At 42.0% G+C, this 15,080-nt stretch overlaps 1 protein-coding gene across 1 annotated transcript; it reads left to right on the plus strand.

The window, feature by feature from the left end:
- The first annotated feature begins 1,286 nt into the window (after positions 1 to 1,286).
- On the plus strand, positions 1,287 to 13,627 carry ACAA2 (acetyl-CoA acyltransferase 2). Its single transcript, NM_001006571.3, has 10 exons — positions 1,287 to 1,331; positions 4,092 to 4,258; positions 5,128 to 5,256; positions 6,284 to 6,400; positions 6,985 to 7,132; positions 8,309 to 8,484; positions 9,160 to 9,289; positions 11,359 to 11,429; positions 11,964 to 12,118; positions 12,997 to 13,627. Exons 1-10 carry the CDS (start codon positions 1,316 to 1,318, stop codon positions 13,079 to 13,081), a joined length of 1,194 nt encoding a protein of 397 aa, NP_001006571.2. The 5' UTR covers positions 1,287 to 1,315; the 3' UTR covers positions 13,082 to 13,627.
- The last annotated feature ends 1,453 nt before the right edge of the window (positions 13,628 to 15,080 follow it).

Consider the following 15,080-nt stretch of genomic DNA (forward strand, 5'->3'; position numbering starts at 1 on the left):
ACAGAAAAAAAAAAAAAAAAAAAAGCCACCCAGACTTGAAAGATTGCTTTGTTCTCCTTTAGCTGTAAGTGAGAATTGCAAACAAAGCAATTTCTGTAATGATGGTCATGTGCAGTGCTGCACTCTGTTGCACAGTTCTTCACACTGGGAACATTGCTTGGAACATTTCTTCACACCTCCTTCACTGGCAATTGGAGAAGCTGCAGAGCTCCCTTTCTCAGCAGAAGCAGAATGATATTACAGGAGTGAATGCTGGCAATGAGTATTATTGAAAGCATTATTGAATACTTTTCAATTTTTTACACATCTGTACACTACACCTTTGTTAACAGGAAAATGCTATAATAGCCACTGAAATATTCCACCGTGGGTACAGAAAGAAGTGTGAAACAAACACTTCTAAAGAAACAGTGAATTTTGGTTAAAAATGGGAACAAAACACACATTTCAGTACTTATATATTGGAAACATTATATTTCTAAATTACCTGTAAAAGTGAGCATTGGGTATTATGGTCTCAGCACTGAATGGAGCTGATGCTGAGTGTGGGCTGATTATCCTCTCTTCCCCCCTTCCCTTTTCCTTAAAGTTATTATGTATCACTGTACTCAGATTCATGAAATCAATGGAATTACACAGGCAAAACAGTAGATTTTTTAATTAAGAAATGCTCATTTTCCTAGGATGAAACCTGAAAGAAATGTTTTAAAACTCAAATTCTTTCACTGAAGCCATAGGGAAATACACATAATAAAGTGTTTCTACCCATCCTCCGTTTTATAGCAGCCAGAACTGCTTTGCCAACACCTTCTACTCACACAGAAGCTACCTCTCCTCACACATCAGAGCTTCCAGCGGCGTTCTTGGGGGGGGGGATTCCCCACTCTAAACAGGGGTGAGGCACGGGGAAGCCTTCTGGAGATCTCTGCGACTCTCTGTGGCGGCTGTGCGGGTAGAGGCGGCCGACAGAACCCCGAGACCACTCTGCCGCCCGCCCGCGGCTCCAAGCGCCCAGCAGGCCGCTCCGCCTGCGGCCTACCCTACCGCCGTTGCTAGGCAACGCACTGCGATCCGCCGTTACCCCACACCCGATTCGCTCCCGGGCGCGGGCGGCCAGCGAGGAAGGAGAGAAATTAAATCAGATTTAAATAAAACCGAAAACGAAAAAATAAAATCAGATTTAAAGCGGCGTCTGTGCATCAATCAGTCAGCGCCTCCCTCGCTCGCAGCGTGGCGAATGTGCGGAGGGGCGGGGTGGGGCGGGGCGGAAGGGTGGGGCGGGCAGTACAGGCGGCAGAGCGGAACGGCGCGGACCATGGCGCTGCTGAGAGGTGAGGATTCTGCTGTCGGCGTTCGGCCCCTTTCGGCCACTCTTGGCTCTTGTCGGGCGGCTCCCCGCCGCTTGTGGGCTCCTCAGCGCGGCCCAGGCCGGGGCTTCCCGGTGTGGGCAGCCCGGGGTGCGCGGCTCGGGCGCGGGCCTGGGAGCGTCCGTGACGGAATTTCTGCCCGTGGTCGTAGTGACAGCGCCGGCTGAGCGCTGCTGGAAGCTCCGTCAGCTCCTGAAGCGGTTTGCCTGGATGTTTCGGTGCCGCTGTGCGGAGCTGGACTGGCTGTGGGTGTTGGTGGTCGCCTCTCTTTGTGTGTTCAGCTCCCGGCACGCGGCTCTCCCCACACCGTTCTTCCCTCTTCGTTTCTCATAGGGCTGATGATTGTTTTTAGCTGCTTACAGGCCCAGAACAATCCTTCTACACCGGGAGTAACAGTTGTGCAGAGGATCTGCAATGTCTTCCTTTGCCTTTGGTATCAACCCATTTGCAAGCATGCCAGCAGGACTGTTGGAACTAGATGGTCTTTAAGGCCCTCCCAGCCCAAGCCATTCCATGATTCTGTGATCCAGTTCAGGCAGTGAGTGCTTAAAACTGCACTCAGGTATTTTTTTCAGTTGAGCTTTTGATATGGGTTCAGGGTGACCTCTGCTTTCCAGCTCCACGTGGTAATGTCTGCTCTCACTCAGTGCGTATCACCTCAGAAACAACCATGGTAACATAGGGCAGTGCTAATTGAAGGGCACTTGGTAATTGCTGCCACAGGCTCAGGTCCTTCCTTACACAGGACTCATCTGCCCATTGCTTCCTCCTGCAGTTCAGGAGCATTGGTAGGAGCTGTCTCTCCCATCATCCAAAATCAGAGTAATTCCACTTCAAGCCCTATTGTGATTGGTTCAATTTGGCATAGTTTGGCTGCTGGGTGAGGTTGTGGTTTCTTTCTTTCCTTGCTAGTTCATCCCTGGCTTCTCCCCTTGTCTGGAATTAGTTTAATGGAGCTGCCCCCTAGCAGATGTGGGCAGTGGGGCTGAAGGAGAGGTGTTGTAAAACAAAGGCTGAAGTGCAAAGTCCCCAACCCCAGTCTGTTTGTAAAGCCATGCTGTGTGATTCAGCAGATAGTGCAGATACCCAACCTGCTGGTCAAAAGGAGAGAAAATTCTGCTGACTTGGTCAGGACCCTGTGCTTGAAGCAGCTGTGTGGGCACAACTGTGGAGGAGATGGGCAGGAATCAGCGGAGTGGTGGACAAGAGGCACAGTCAGGACTGTGCTGCTGGGAGAGCAGGCTTAGGAACATCATCAGGCCTTTAGAACAGTGTTTGAGTTATGATTAAATGAGTGAAAAACAACAATGGATATAGCAGGCAGCCTCATTTTGCTCCAGTGTGTGCATGTGAAGGGTAGGTCTGTAGTGTTTGTTCCAAGCCTGCAGCACTGCCTTCGCTCCTTTCTGACTTCTCAACACACAGGGACTTCTTCAGAGATACATGTTTTAGTGGCTACTCTTAAAAACCTGAAGAGTGGGCTCTTTGGATGCGTTATCTTAAAGGTTGCTTCCAAGTCAAGTCATTCTGTAGTTCTATAATCATACTTATTCCTTGCAGAAAATAAATGCTGCATCTTACAGTTTTTGAATAGCCAGCATATCAGTGCTTTAGGGGAGCAGCAGTAGTGTGCTTAGCGAAGACTTATTTTTAAGCTCTCCTCAGTGCTGTAGAAATAAGCCCATGGGCAGTATCTAGGTGTGAGGGATCATTTTATTTTCCTATTTTTATGGTTTAAAAATCCACATTGTTTTTCGCATTCTTCCTTATCCTTGAAGCTGCAGTTCTTGCTTAGTCTGCACGAGGGGATGTCCCAAATCATCTTCTGAGCATAACTGTTGCGGTGCTAGGACTTGTCAGTGCAGCAAGGCTGACCTTCAGTAGTTAGGAAAGTCCTTTCCAATAGAGCATGCAATCTGGGACATGAATTTATGAGAGATGGAGGATCACCCTCACTCTGACAAGAGAATGACAGAGGCAGTGGATGAGAAGCTTTGGAAGCAATCAGAGCAATGTTCACCAGCAGCTTAATAAGCAGGCGTTTCCATTTGCAATTATTCTTCTATCTGCATGTATCTCTCCTGCATTACTTAAAATACCAGCGGGCGTTCCATGGCAGCTGCAGAGCAGCCATGTGAGCTCTGTTGTTCAAGTGGGGGAAAGTTCAGAGCCTGCTCCCATTTGTGCTGGCACACAGCAGGGAGCTGTTGTGAGCAGGAGGTGTTGTGGCTGGGGCAGAGCTTTGCTTGAGCTGAAATCCCCTCAGGGTCCCTCTGGTCAAGGCACTGACAACAACAGATTATTTCACAGGTGTGTCCACTGCAGGCTCTTACAGATGTTCCTTCCCTGCCTGAAGTACACTGTCATTAATGTCTGATGTAGTGTGTCTGCTGCATAGCCAAACTATCTCCTTTTTCTAAACCTTTTCTTGGAAAAAGGATACTCCTGGAGTCTTCCCAGCTTTTCCTTATGACCATTAATTCTGGCATACCTTCCCCACCTGAAGTATTCTTGCAAATCTGGGATGTTACTCACTTGAGGATATCTTGCTCATTTTCTCCCTAGTACACTCTATGATTCCATAACCCTCTGTTTATCTGTACAATTTTTTTAATGTATTCATTCTGTTCTCATATATATCTCTGTTATCTCATAGAAAGAAACACAAGGTAGACCAACTATTCCCTGCTCTGTCCAGGTGCATAATTCTTGCTTCTCTTGCAGGTGTATTCATTGTTGCAGCAAAGCGGACTCCTTTTGGCACCTATGGAGGGCTGCTGAAGGGCTTGTCAGCCACTGATCTGACGGAGCATGCTGCTCGGGCTGCACTGGCTGCTGGCAAGGTCCCTCCTGAGGTCATTGACAGTGTCATTGTTGGCAATGTCATGCAGGTTGGTAGCATGGAAATTTTGCTGGTGGGTGAATATTTCAGTCATCTCCTTCACTGTGGTCCTATAGATAGTTACCTCTGCTTTGCAGCCAAGAATAAACCAGAGGGGTGGAGATGGAATGGACGAGTAGCATTCATAGTGTAGTGTTTCCTATTCATGTCTAAGGGACATACCCTGCATGATTTGGGACATTACTGGGAGCAAGGCTTAGCTTTCTTTTTTTAGGACCACGGTTATAGTTTTAAGTAGGAGATGCTGATTCTGCAACCATACAGATGAATTTAGTGGCTAGTTGCTAATCCCCAGCATGTTTTTCCTGTTTTTGTGCCTTGAGCTGGAATGAAATCTCGTTGTTAGAACAGGCCAGTGTGCAATTGGAGCATCACACTTACAACATTTCATAGTTCAGTGACTGCAAAGCACCAGTTGTATCTCTGCATTTTTCACAGTTTTGGTGTTTTTTTTCCCCGGTCAATCTGTGCAGTTCTAATTTACCTTGAAGTAACTGCTGCTTCCTGGTCAGAATCCGGTCTTATGTTGGTCTTTTGTGTGTATGCTGGAAAAATAAGCAAGAAGAGAAAACACAAGACCTTTGAAGCTGGTGACTTCAGAGCCTTAATGTCTGTAGCACCATTTTTGTCATGGTGTCTCACTCTTAAGTCACAGCCTCTCCATGTTCAGACATTAGTCCTTTTTGATCATATGAGTTTATTTTTTTGAAGTGAATCAGAACTCTTCTTACAACTAGCAGGATTTCTGTCCACCTGTCTTCTACCAGTAATTTTATTACAATATTTTGACTTCTGATCAAAACTTTTACTTTCAGAAACAATGACTATAATACAACCTGCTGTTTGTTCTGCCTGCAGAGCTCTCCAGATGCTATTTACATTGCAAGACATGTTGGTTTACGTGTGGGAGTCCCTGTCCCAGTTCCAGCCCTCACTGTCAACAGACTCTGTGGCTCTGGTTTCCAGTCCATTGCTAATGGATGCCAGGTACTAAGCTCTTTTTCGCCTGTATTTCTGTATTAGTTGTAACTTTTATCACATATGAGAGATGTGTAGAGCATATACTGTGTGTTTGAGATGAGTCTTACTGTGGGTTTCTAGCTACCACTGGTAGAGGCTTCAGATTGTGCGTGCATGGTTGTGTAAAAGAGTTCAGCCTCCACAGTGCCGTTTTTAATGGCTGATTTAAAAAATCATCATTGTAGCTATTTTGAGTTCAATGTAAGGAATGCAATAAGTGTTAGCCAGTGAGATGGAGTTCAGCTGTGCAGTGGTTGTGTTCTGTGATCTTGTTGGCATGAATTAAAATTACTGGGCGTCAGAACCACAGATGAGGGCTTTTATCTTTTGCCCGTCGTTTATATTCCCACCTAGTTGGCTATGTAAGCAGCAATCTATGCTTTTCAAGTATTTCTTCCTTCAAAGACCCAAACTCTTTCATGGGTATGATAATTTGTAGCAACTAGGTGAATCATTTAAGGAATTTTTTTAGCGGTCGGATTGTCTGTTTGCAGTTTAGGACTTTCAGGCTCTGCAAACTGTAGCAGCAATGAATTAGCGTGTGGTTGGGGTTTCTTTTGGCGTTTTTCTTGGCCAATGTTTTCTAAAACTTTTTTTAAGTTGTTTTGGTTTTGTGTCATGGATATTTAAAACCAAGCCAAAACAAAACCACATGCTCAAACTGCAAAAATTGTTAACCTAACTGTACAATCATGAAGATGCCATCAGATTCTTAGTCCTGTCACGTAGGTGAACCCAAATTCTCTTCCTCTTCACTGGTATGTCCATTCCTCACTGACGGGTGAAGGAAGGAGTGTGGAAGACAGAGACAGACCCCAGTCCATATGGAATGTTAAACCTTTTGTAAATATATGCAATCAAGCATGAGTTCATTCTGTGTGTGGCTTCATAGGTGGCAATGTATTTCTGTGAAACAGCTGTTACTACCTTACAAAAGCAGCAAGTTACATCCTAGGTCTTTGGGTTTATTGTTTCTCGTTGTTGTTGTTAACAGGAAATTTGCCTTAATGACTCAGAAGTGGTTCTGTGTGGTGGAGCTGAAAACATGAGCCAGGCGCCTTATGCAGTTCGAAACATCCGATTTGGAACCAGATTAGGAGCAGAACTCAAGGTCTGATACTTTTTAAAAATTTAGATTCTGCAAATAAAGTTGTGTTTACAGGGGAACATATTTATCAGGTATATAAGCACTACACTCTTGGAAGTGAAATCACTGGATATTAGATCCAGATTTAGATGTTCAAAGGATATATCCAGTATTCAAACATCACCAAAATAGTAGGTTCGTGTGATTTTATTGAGAGTGCCAATTTTCTCCCATTTCTAAAACAGTGCCTGCATTTCTTTTCCAAGATAAGTGCATCAGTAAACTCTTAGAGCCAAAATGTAATTCATTTGGTGCATCCCATCGAAGTACTGTCTATAATATAAAGGCTTTTCCCAAACATTTAAGGGCCACATGTAGGTGGAAAGAAGCACTCTAGGGCCTGGTATAAACTTAAATAGCAGATAAGAACATGCATACTGCTTTGTCATGTGTTTGTTCTTGTTTATATAAGTATTTGTAGGTGACTTGGGTAAATTTTACAAGGTGAGGTTAGTTCCCAAGAGGCTGGTGGAATAATTAGAAATTAATAATAATAAATGTTAATATTGCTCTACTTTAAGGTGTTCTTTAAATAATGTTCCTTGCAGTTGGAAGACACATTGTGGGAAGGTCTAACTGACACGTACGTTAAAATCCCAATGGCAATTACAGCTGAAAATCTGGCTGCAAAACACAACATCACGCGAGAGGACTGCGACCAATATGCATTGAAAACACAACAGAGATGCAAAGCTGGTTAGTAAATGTAGGAATTAAAGTATTTTATTTGAGACCAGTTTCAAATCTTGTTTTTAGCAGCATTTCAAATTATTTTTAAGATTTATGTAGCTTATGCATGTTAGCATCATTTGTCTTTTGATTTGAAGAGACTCTTATTCGTGCTCTACTTTGCTCTGTGACAGAAAGAGCCCACTCTAGCAGGGTTGCTTTGGGATATACTGAACAGTTAGAGCAAACAGAATCTGAAGATGTATCTGAAGAGGTAATATTTGTTCAGGACCTGCATTTAAACTGTTTGCTGGACACTTTATGTGGCCAAAGCCATAATTCAGGGACGTTGCATTATTGCAGATGATTGTTAGTGTAAACAGGATTGTAGGGTAAAGGAAAGTAGGATGTGTAGTGGTCTTTGTGGATTCCAACGTACATTGCAACCCACAGGAGGGAAAGATCTAAGCATACTTTTAGATTCTAATAGTGTTGATTTTAACAGTTGTTACTCTTGAAAGTAGACTTAATATTTTTTTAATGGGAGTAGAAGTGCTGTTTTTATCCTTCTCTGCTGATCTAAACGAATTCCTGGAGCCTTCACTGTGAATTGTGCCACCAAAGAGACTTTTGCTTTTTTCTTGTCTTGTGTATGATGTACTCTGATGTATGAAGTACTCTGGCTTCCTGGTTTCATTTTTATTTGTGCATTCACATTAAAGAGACAGTCCTATGGCTACTCTTGAAAGAAAAGGATCCTGTAAAACTTGTTAAAAATTGCCAGAGGTAGCCAAGCAACATAAGTGTGGCAGTTTCTGAGAGTTGGAGCTTCTTGGCTCTCTGATAAGCTCGAGAGTTGCAGAATAAAGCAACAATTCGTGAATGTATGCAGAAAATAAATCTAGTGGTTTAAGGAGGGGGGAAAAGTGTAGTTATTTAAACTTGAAATAACACGTCAATACTGGAGACTTTCTTTGGAGAAGCTTTGGAATGTGTTTGTACAGTCTTTGTTGTGTTCTAAAAACTAAACAGTAAACCCCCAAATGGCTTATTTAAACAAAATAAAGCATGAACAGCACTGTCACTGAAGTTGTAGCTAAAACAGATCAAAAGTTGTGTGCACATGGAAATGGGATTATTGGTCATGCTGGGCTCCTGCTATTTTTGTAAGAGACCTTTTATTTTTCCTTTCTGTGGTTTCAGCTCAAGATGCTGGTCATTTTAATGCTGAGATGGCACCAATTGAAGTGAAAACAAAAAAAGGGAAAGAAAGTATGCAAAAGGATGAGCACCCGAAACCTCAGACCACTCTGGAACAGCTGGCAAAACTCCCACCTGTCTTTAAAAAGGATGGGACAGTCACTGCTGGGAATGCTTCAGTGAGTACGTCACTGCCTTGGATTATGATGGTGTCACCTTCAATGTTCTCCTAATTTGTTGTCTCTGTATTGACATGCATTTCCTCGTTGGGCATGCTGCTGCTTGTCTTTGTAGCACAATTAGTATCCTCTGTAGTCCAAACCATGTTTTGCTTTTACTCAGAGCAGACTGAGAGCTTAGCAGGATGTTATTAGGGACAGTTCCTTTTCCAGATGTTATCTTAATTGATTGATTAATGTTCTTTGGGCCAGAATGATTGTTGTAATCATATAATCTAAATTCCTGCCTAAAATGGATCATAACCACAGTATAAGTGTCTGTAATATATATTTTATGATTAATTGTACATCCACCATCTAATATTAATAGGGCCCCTGCAACTACACAGAATTATGTTTCCAATATAAGGGAGACTTAAGTGGAAAAAAGTTATTTTACTTTTCTGAAACATTAAAATTAATTAATCATCTAATCATCTATTTGACTTTCATAGTCCACAGAATAGTGGAAGATCACTGTATGTTTTGAGTAAACACCAGCACAACAGTTCATTACATTTTAACAACAGTGTTATGGATTCAGGTTTTTTGTTGAGGGATATTTTTACTTTAAAAAGTGATTCTCTTTTTGTTTGTGCTTTCTCCACTAAGAGTACTTTTCTCTGTTGTTGCAAGGGGGTGTGTGATGGAGCTGGTGCAGTCATCATTGCCAGTGAATCAGCACTTAAAAAGCACAGCCTCACTCCTCTGGCAAGAATAGTTGCCTACCACTCATCTGGCTGTGACCCTTCCATAATGGGCATTGGTAAGTTGCAAGAAAATGCATTTTCTTTTATAGCATTAAGCAGAGTTAGGCTCTTCTTTTGTTGGGCATTTTAGGGAGTATGTGCAGTGCCTGACCTACAGCGCTAGCACCAAACCACAATCCCTGCACCATTTTTTCCCCCTCTTTTTATTCTGTCTGTTAGTAAGTCAAGAAAATAGGTATGGTCTCATTTAAAACAAACAAACAAAAAACGGACAGATTTTCTCCTGAAATTTGCCTTAGATTCCCATTATTGTTTAATTATGGGCTGTTTTGCTGAAGAAATACTGGCTCTGTCTACCCCTTTCATTATTTACTCCATTGCTTAAGTTAAGACTAGGTTCCAATACCAGATATTGTTCTGGTAAGCCCGCTAATCTTTTTTTCATAGTCTCATATTTTATGTTTTCTAATCAAGTAAGCTGTTAATGCAAACAAACCTTCAAAGCTGATCCAGACATGCCAGGATTTTTCCCTTCTGTTGAGTTTGCAGACAGCATTGTACCCCAGCATTACTTTTCCTTTCTGTTATGTTCTTCAGAGAAGTCATTGTTGGCTGGCTTCATGTGTCAGTACAAATGCAAATGAAGCACTGTCAGATTTGCTTTCTTGCTCAGGCTATCTGACTAAGCCAACCTTCAAAGCAAATGCAGAGGGAGGGTTTCTTTCGCTAGGCTTCGTGGTGTCATTGTGCTTTGTAAACCAGACCATTGTTTGCAGGTCAGGCAACTCTTTTAGCCTGTTTAAAAACTTCATAAATCATATGGAGGAACAGCATTTTCAGTCCCTAACTCCACAGCAACTGAAAAAAAACAGATGAGATTCATAGACATGACAGCAACAGATCTGAGAACAGTGGAGCTCAGACAGGGCAACTGCCCTTTCACATACTGATAGTGTTGAGCAGACAATGTCTAAGTGATAGAATTCATTATTTAGGAAAAGAGGCTGGGGAGGGAAGTACCCTTGGCTGTCATTGATGGTCTTTGTATTGTCCACAGGAGACCTTCCCATTACTCTTGCACATAACGAGCATACTAAAATCAGTCTATAAAGAGAAACATTTAGGGTCTGGTATTAAGCCTAAGCCTTTCTAATGTTCCACTGAGCTTTGACCTGAGCCCTTTCTTCTTTTAATGTTTCTGTCTCTTGGTTCATTTACTCATTTTTATGTTTTTTATTCTTTGAGCTGTGTGTTGTCAGCATCATTTCTTGGTAGTGAGATGCTCAAGTCATGTTTTATGATCGTTTTTGTTCATCTAGCCATCAGCTCCCCTCTAATATTGTAATCTTTGACCTACAGGCACATATCTAAACAGCCCTTTCAAATTCTCGTTGAATATCTCTTTCCTTAGGCAGCTGTGCTTTGAGATTAATCTCCCCTACTGAGTTATATCGGGCTGTAGCTTTCTTTTAGAGACAGTTTTATTGCCAAATTCTGTAATATTATCCAAAAAAATCCTATTTGTTTCTGTTCTTTAGTTGGCTGTTTCAGTCCGGGTCTGAGGCAATGTTTTGTTATGTGGTGTTTTTATTTTATTTTAATTTTTAAAAATGTATTCTTTAAGTAGAAGTTGTATAGTTTTACTGACAACACGAAAACATCAATACCCATAACTAAACACATGTCCACTAGACCCCTAAACGCCTGCCTTTTTCTTTTTATATATATCTGGAGGCTGCAAGTGGTGAGGAAAGAATAAGCTGAAGCCAGGAGTACTGGAGAGGAAGAGTTGCCTCAAAATGGTCTTGAGGTCTTTTTTGTCTAGCAGCTGCCTTCTTGACTTGAAACCTGTGTGTGTGTCTATCAATGTAGCTGTGCAGCAGTAATGGCACTCCTTACTTTTCTCAGCAGTTTGTGGATGAGGCTGCCAAATAGTTTTTAGATTTTTGAGTTCTTTTACCACAATAATAGAGCAGGTGAGTGGCATACCCAGAGTTCACTGCCTTCTCAGGGGCTTGTGAGAGGCAATCTGATGATGCTTTATGAAGCTATCCTATGTATAGCATGTTTATAAGGCTTTATTTATTTTTCATTTTTCTAACTATGCATGCAATTTTCCAAATAGGCCCTGTTCCTGCAATTACTGAGGTTCTGAAGAAAGCAGGACTGACTTTGAAGGACATGGACTTGGTAGAGGTAAGAGTCTTTAATATGGACAGTGGGGTTGCTGGTGTTTTTAGGAGGAACACTACACTGGGTGTGTTTCTAGTTACCACAAGGTAGGTGTTCATGCATGCCTGCAGCCCACCTGTCCTTGCTTGCCTGTCTGACCTTTGTCCAGCTTGTTTCAGCCACACAGTTACATGGTCGTAACAAAAGTCTCAGACATGTGTTGAATGAAAATGGCTTTATAGCATTCTGTAGGAAAAAACCACGATATGAGGCTGTTCTGTTGACTGTATGTCATTAAACACATGCATCAGAACTCTTTTTTTAATAAAGTGTAATACATAGTTGCTCTGTGTCAAGTATGCCAGAAGGATGCAAATGTGTTTTGTTGACGTGATGATTTATATGTTATCTGAAAACATGTCATAACACAGCGTTTAATATTTTCTCAATCAAAACAGCTTGGAGAAGTGCATCTCATTTAATCTTGTGTGCACACGCTGCTGAAAGCTTTTCTGGGAAGTCATTGTGAGCAGTAGTATCATTTCTCCCATGTTTCAGGTGAACGAGGCATTTGCACCTCAGTATCTGGCTGTTGAAAAAGTGTTGGGCCTGGACCCTGAAAAAACCAACGTCAATGGAGGTGCCATCGCTGTGGGTCATCCTTTGGGCGCTTCAGGATCACGGATCACAGCACATCTGGTTCATGAATTAAGGTACATTCATGACTTAGAGCTGCTAGTAGTGAATGCAGCACTGCTGTATTTACACCTGCAAAGGAGTTTTAACACAGATATTGTGTGGCTAAAATCTTCCAGTCCACGGGACAGAACAGTCCACTGACTTTGTAATCACCTTTCTCCTTTAGACCATTTTCAGAAATTTTGATTGTTTTGGCTTGGTCGGTATGCTTAGCACAATTTTAGTCTGAATTTTCCCATTTTTTTCTTTCCCTTTCCCCCTTCCATTATCTTCAGGGCAGAGAATGGGATCTCTGTGCAGCCTGGTCTGGTGGTTGGCAACCCTGCTCGTGGCAGGGGGGTGGAAACTAGATGATCATTATGGTCCTTTTCAAGCCAGGCCATTCTATGATTCTGTGTTTCATTCTATGATGAGTATTTTGCTGCTGCTTACAACACTCACAATACAAGAGCTCAGCTATAGAGCCTCAATTAATTTGCAACTTGTAAAAAAAAAAATGTTTGCTTGTGGCTGTAGAAAAAGCAGCTTTTAAAAACTCCCATGGGAGTAAAATTTTACTTGAATTATGCCATTTTTAGTATGAGTTAAAGTAGTAAGTATCCCTTACGACATTCCTTGCCATTTAGTACATCTAACAATAATGTGATATACCATCTTTTAGAAGGTCCAAGACCCAGACCTAGAACTCTTAGTTTTTTCTACATAAATACTTCAACAGCAGTGGAGGCTTTGTGATATTTTTCTAGAAAATGAAGAACGTACACATTCCAAAACCTCATCATTAGTAGTACTTTTGAAATGTGGATGGGTGGTTTCTGTTTATGAAATCAGGACCACTATTACTATGGATTTATGAATACAAGTCATTTTCACTGTTACTTTTTCGGTACAGGCGTCGTGGTGGGAAATACGCAGTTGGGTCAGCTTGCATTGGAGGTGGACAAGGTATTGCTCTTCTCATCGAGAACACAGCTTGAGAGGTTCTGGAGCTGACAGTGTTGCCTGAATTACCAGTTCTCTGAAAAACTTTGGCTTTTAAGATGGTAAATCGTCACTGAGTCCCTTCACATACTACCATTCCTGCAAGGTATAGGAATGGCTGATAGGTCTGAATTCTAAACAAGAAGATTCAGTAATGTCTAATACCAATATAATTTCACACTGATGAAGTATTTTCTGAAAGCCTCTTTTCAATCATGTTTAATGTATTGCTGTAGGCAAAATTCTTATCATTTCCTGAGGAAATTGCCTGTCGAACTTTCACCAAATCTGCCTTAAATAGCAATGCAGCTTTTTAAGCAAGTACTGCTTCAGCTTTTCTAATTCCAGCTACTGTCTGGCACACGTGCCTCTTTTATCATCAGGAAGTGTGAAGATGTCATTGGAGACCATCTGAAGTATGTGTTAATTGTAGATTGATGGTTCCGAATTGTACTCTGCTATTTTGCAAGGCAAAAGAAAACGAGAAGTTGAAATTTTTTTTGTGCCTCTCAAGAGAACAATAAATTGAACTGTTAAAAAGAGCTTCGTGTTTGTTTCTTTTAGAAGTAAACCCCCGTGAGAACCGTTACTCTTGGTACATCAGTGTTTATTATTGGAAATGCTATTTTTCCTGGCTGCGGAGCCACCAGCGCTTACTAGAAAACTCTAGCAACTCTGCCAGCCTTCCAAGAAGGTGATGTTGCATCTAGCAGTGGTGTTACACGTTGCTGTGTACCTACTGCAGCCCATTTCGCAACTTCCTCTAATAGTATCACATAGCTCATCTCTTGAGCAACCTCATGTGGGGCTGTTCTCAACTCGTCTGAGAATTCCATGTGTGCGCAAGTTCCCTCAGCTCTCACAGGCAGCAGAGTTCAGGCTGTGAATTATATTGGATACACTTGTTTGAAGTGAGATCTCTGCTGACTTTAGTCTCTGATGTCCCCTAGGCTCACTGTGCAGTGGAGCAACTTGCAGCTTGCTCAGATAAAGTCACAGAATAGAATCATTAAGGTGGGAAAAGACCAAGATCATCTAGTCCAACCACCAATCCATCAATGTAGACGTCCACAGTGGATGCTCACAGTGAGCTGGGCAGATCCCTTGTCAGAGACGGAACGTGCTTCTCTGTAGTGTCTTCTGTGCTACATAGGCTAAAATAGTAGCAAAGATTTCAGTCTTTGGTTTCTTTCATCCACAGCCTACCGTTGAAATTTTGCTTATCTATGAATTCTTGCTGCCCTGGGATGTGCTGATTGTGAAAGAAGGGAGGCCATTCAAAACCAGAGTGTCTAGATTAGCAAGAAGATCAGGTCCTTGTTAGAATGGATGGATAACTGTTGAAATATGCTCATCGCAATTCCTAGCATTTCCTATGGGTTTGGTGTCTTTAGTGACGATAGTGCAGTTCATATGGATCAAAAACCTAGCTGCTATAAGGCAGCAAACCAGATGTTCATCGAACACAGTCTTTTTTTCCCCTCTTTCTACCATGTTTCAATAAGTTAAGGTTACCAGGGTTTCATTACTCAAGATTTAGTTGCCATGTGGATTTTATAAATCAGGATTCGTGGCTCCTTCCAGAGTAACTAATTTTTCCTACTTTTCTGACTGTGGATTATAACTGAACTCTTATTTTCAGAGATCTGGCCAATTTTTCCAAGGTTTCTTCCCTGCATAGTACCTGTTGCTTCAGAGCTCATCATTCTGTAGATATAGCCCCCCTCCAGGGTGGATGGGGCTGTGAGCAACTTGGTGTGGTGGGAGGTGTCTCTGCCTACAGCAAGGGGGTTGGAACTAGATGATCTTAAAGGTCTCTTCCAACCCAAACCATTTTCTGATTCTATGATTCTGTATAGTGAAGAATAATCCCCTTCACACGCTTTATTTTGCACATTATGTCTCATTCCCATCTTTCATCACTCAAGCATTCAAAATCCACATGTAGTTCTTGCTGGGAGAGTCGCACTCGCTCATTCTGAGTAATAATGTGTT

This window comes from Gallus gallus, chromosome Z (genome assembly GCF_016699485.2).
Source record: "Gallus gallus isolate bGalGal1 chromosome Z, bGalGal1.mat.broiler.GRCg7b, whole genome shotgun sequence".
NCBI classification, from domain to species: domain Eukaryota; kingdom Metazoa; phylum Chordata; class Aves; order Galliformes; family Phasianidae; genus Gallus; species Gallus gallus.

Bases quoted from the DNA above. Each gene is read 5' to 3' on its own strand.
- ACAA2 (NM_001006571.3), top strand. The intron at 7,133-8,308 runs GTTAGTAAATGT...CTGTGGTTTCAG, and splicing joins ACAACAGAGATGCAAAGCTG to CTCAAGATGCTGGTCATTTT. The intron at 12,119-12,996 runs GTACATTCATGA...TTTTCGGTACAG, and splicing joins CATCTGGTTCATGAATTAAG to GCGTCGTGGTGGGAAATACG.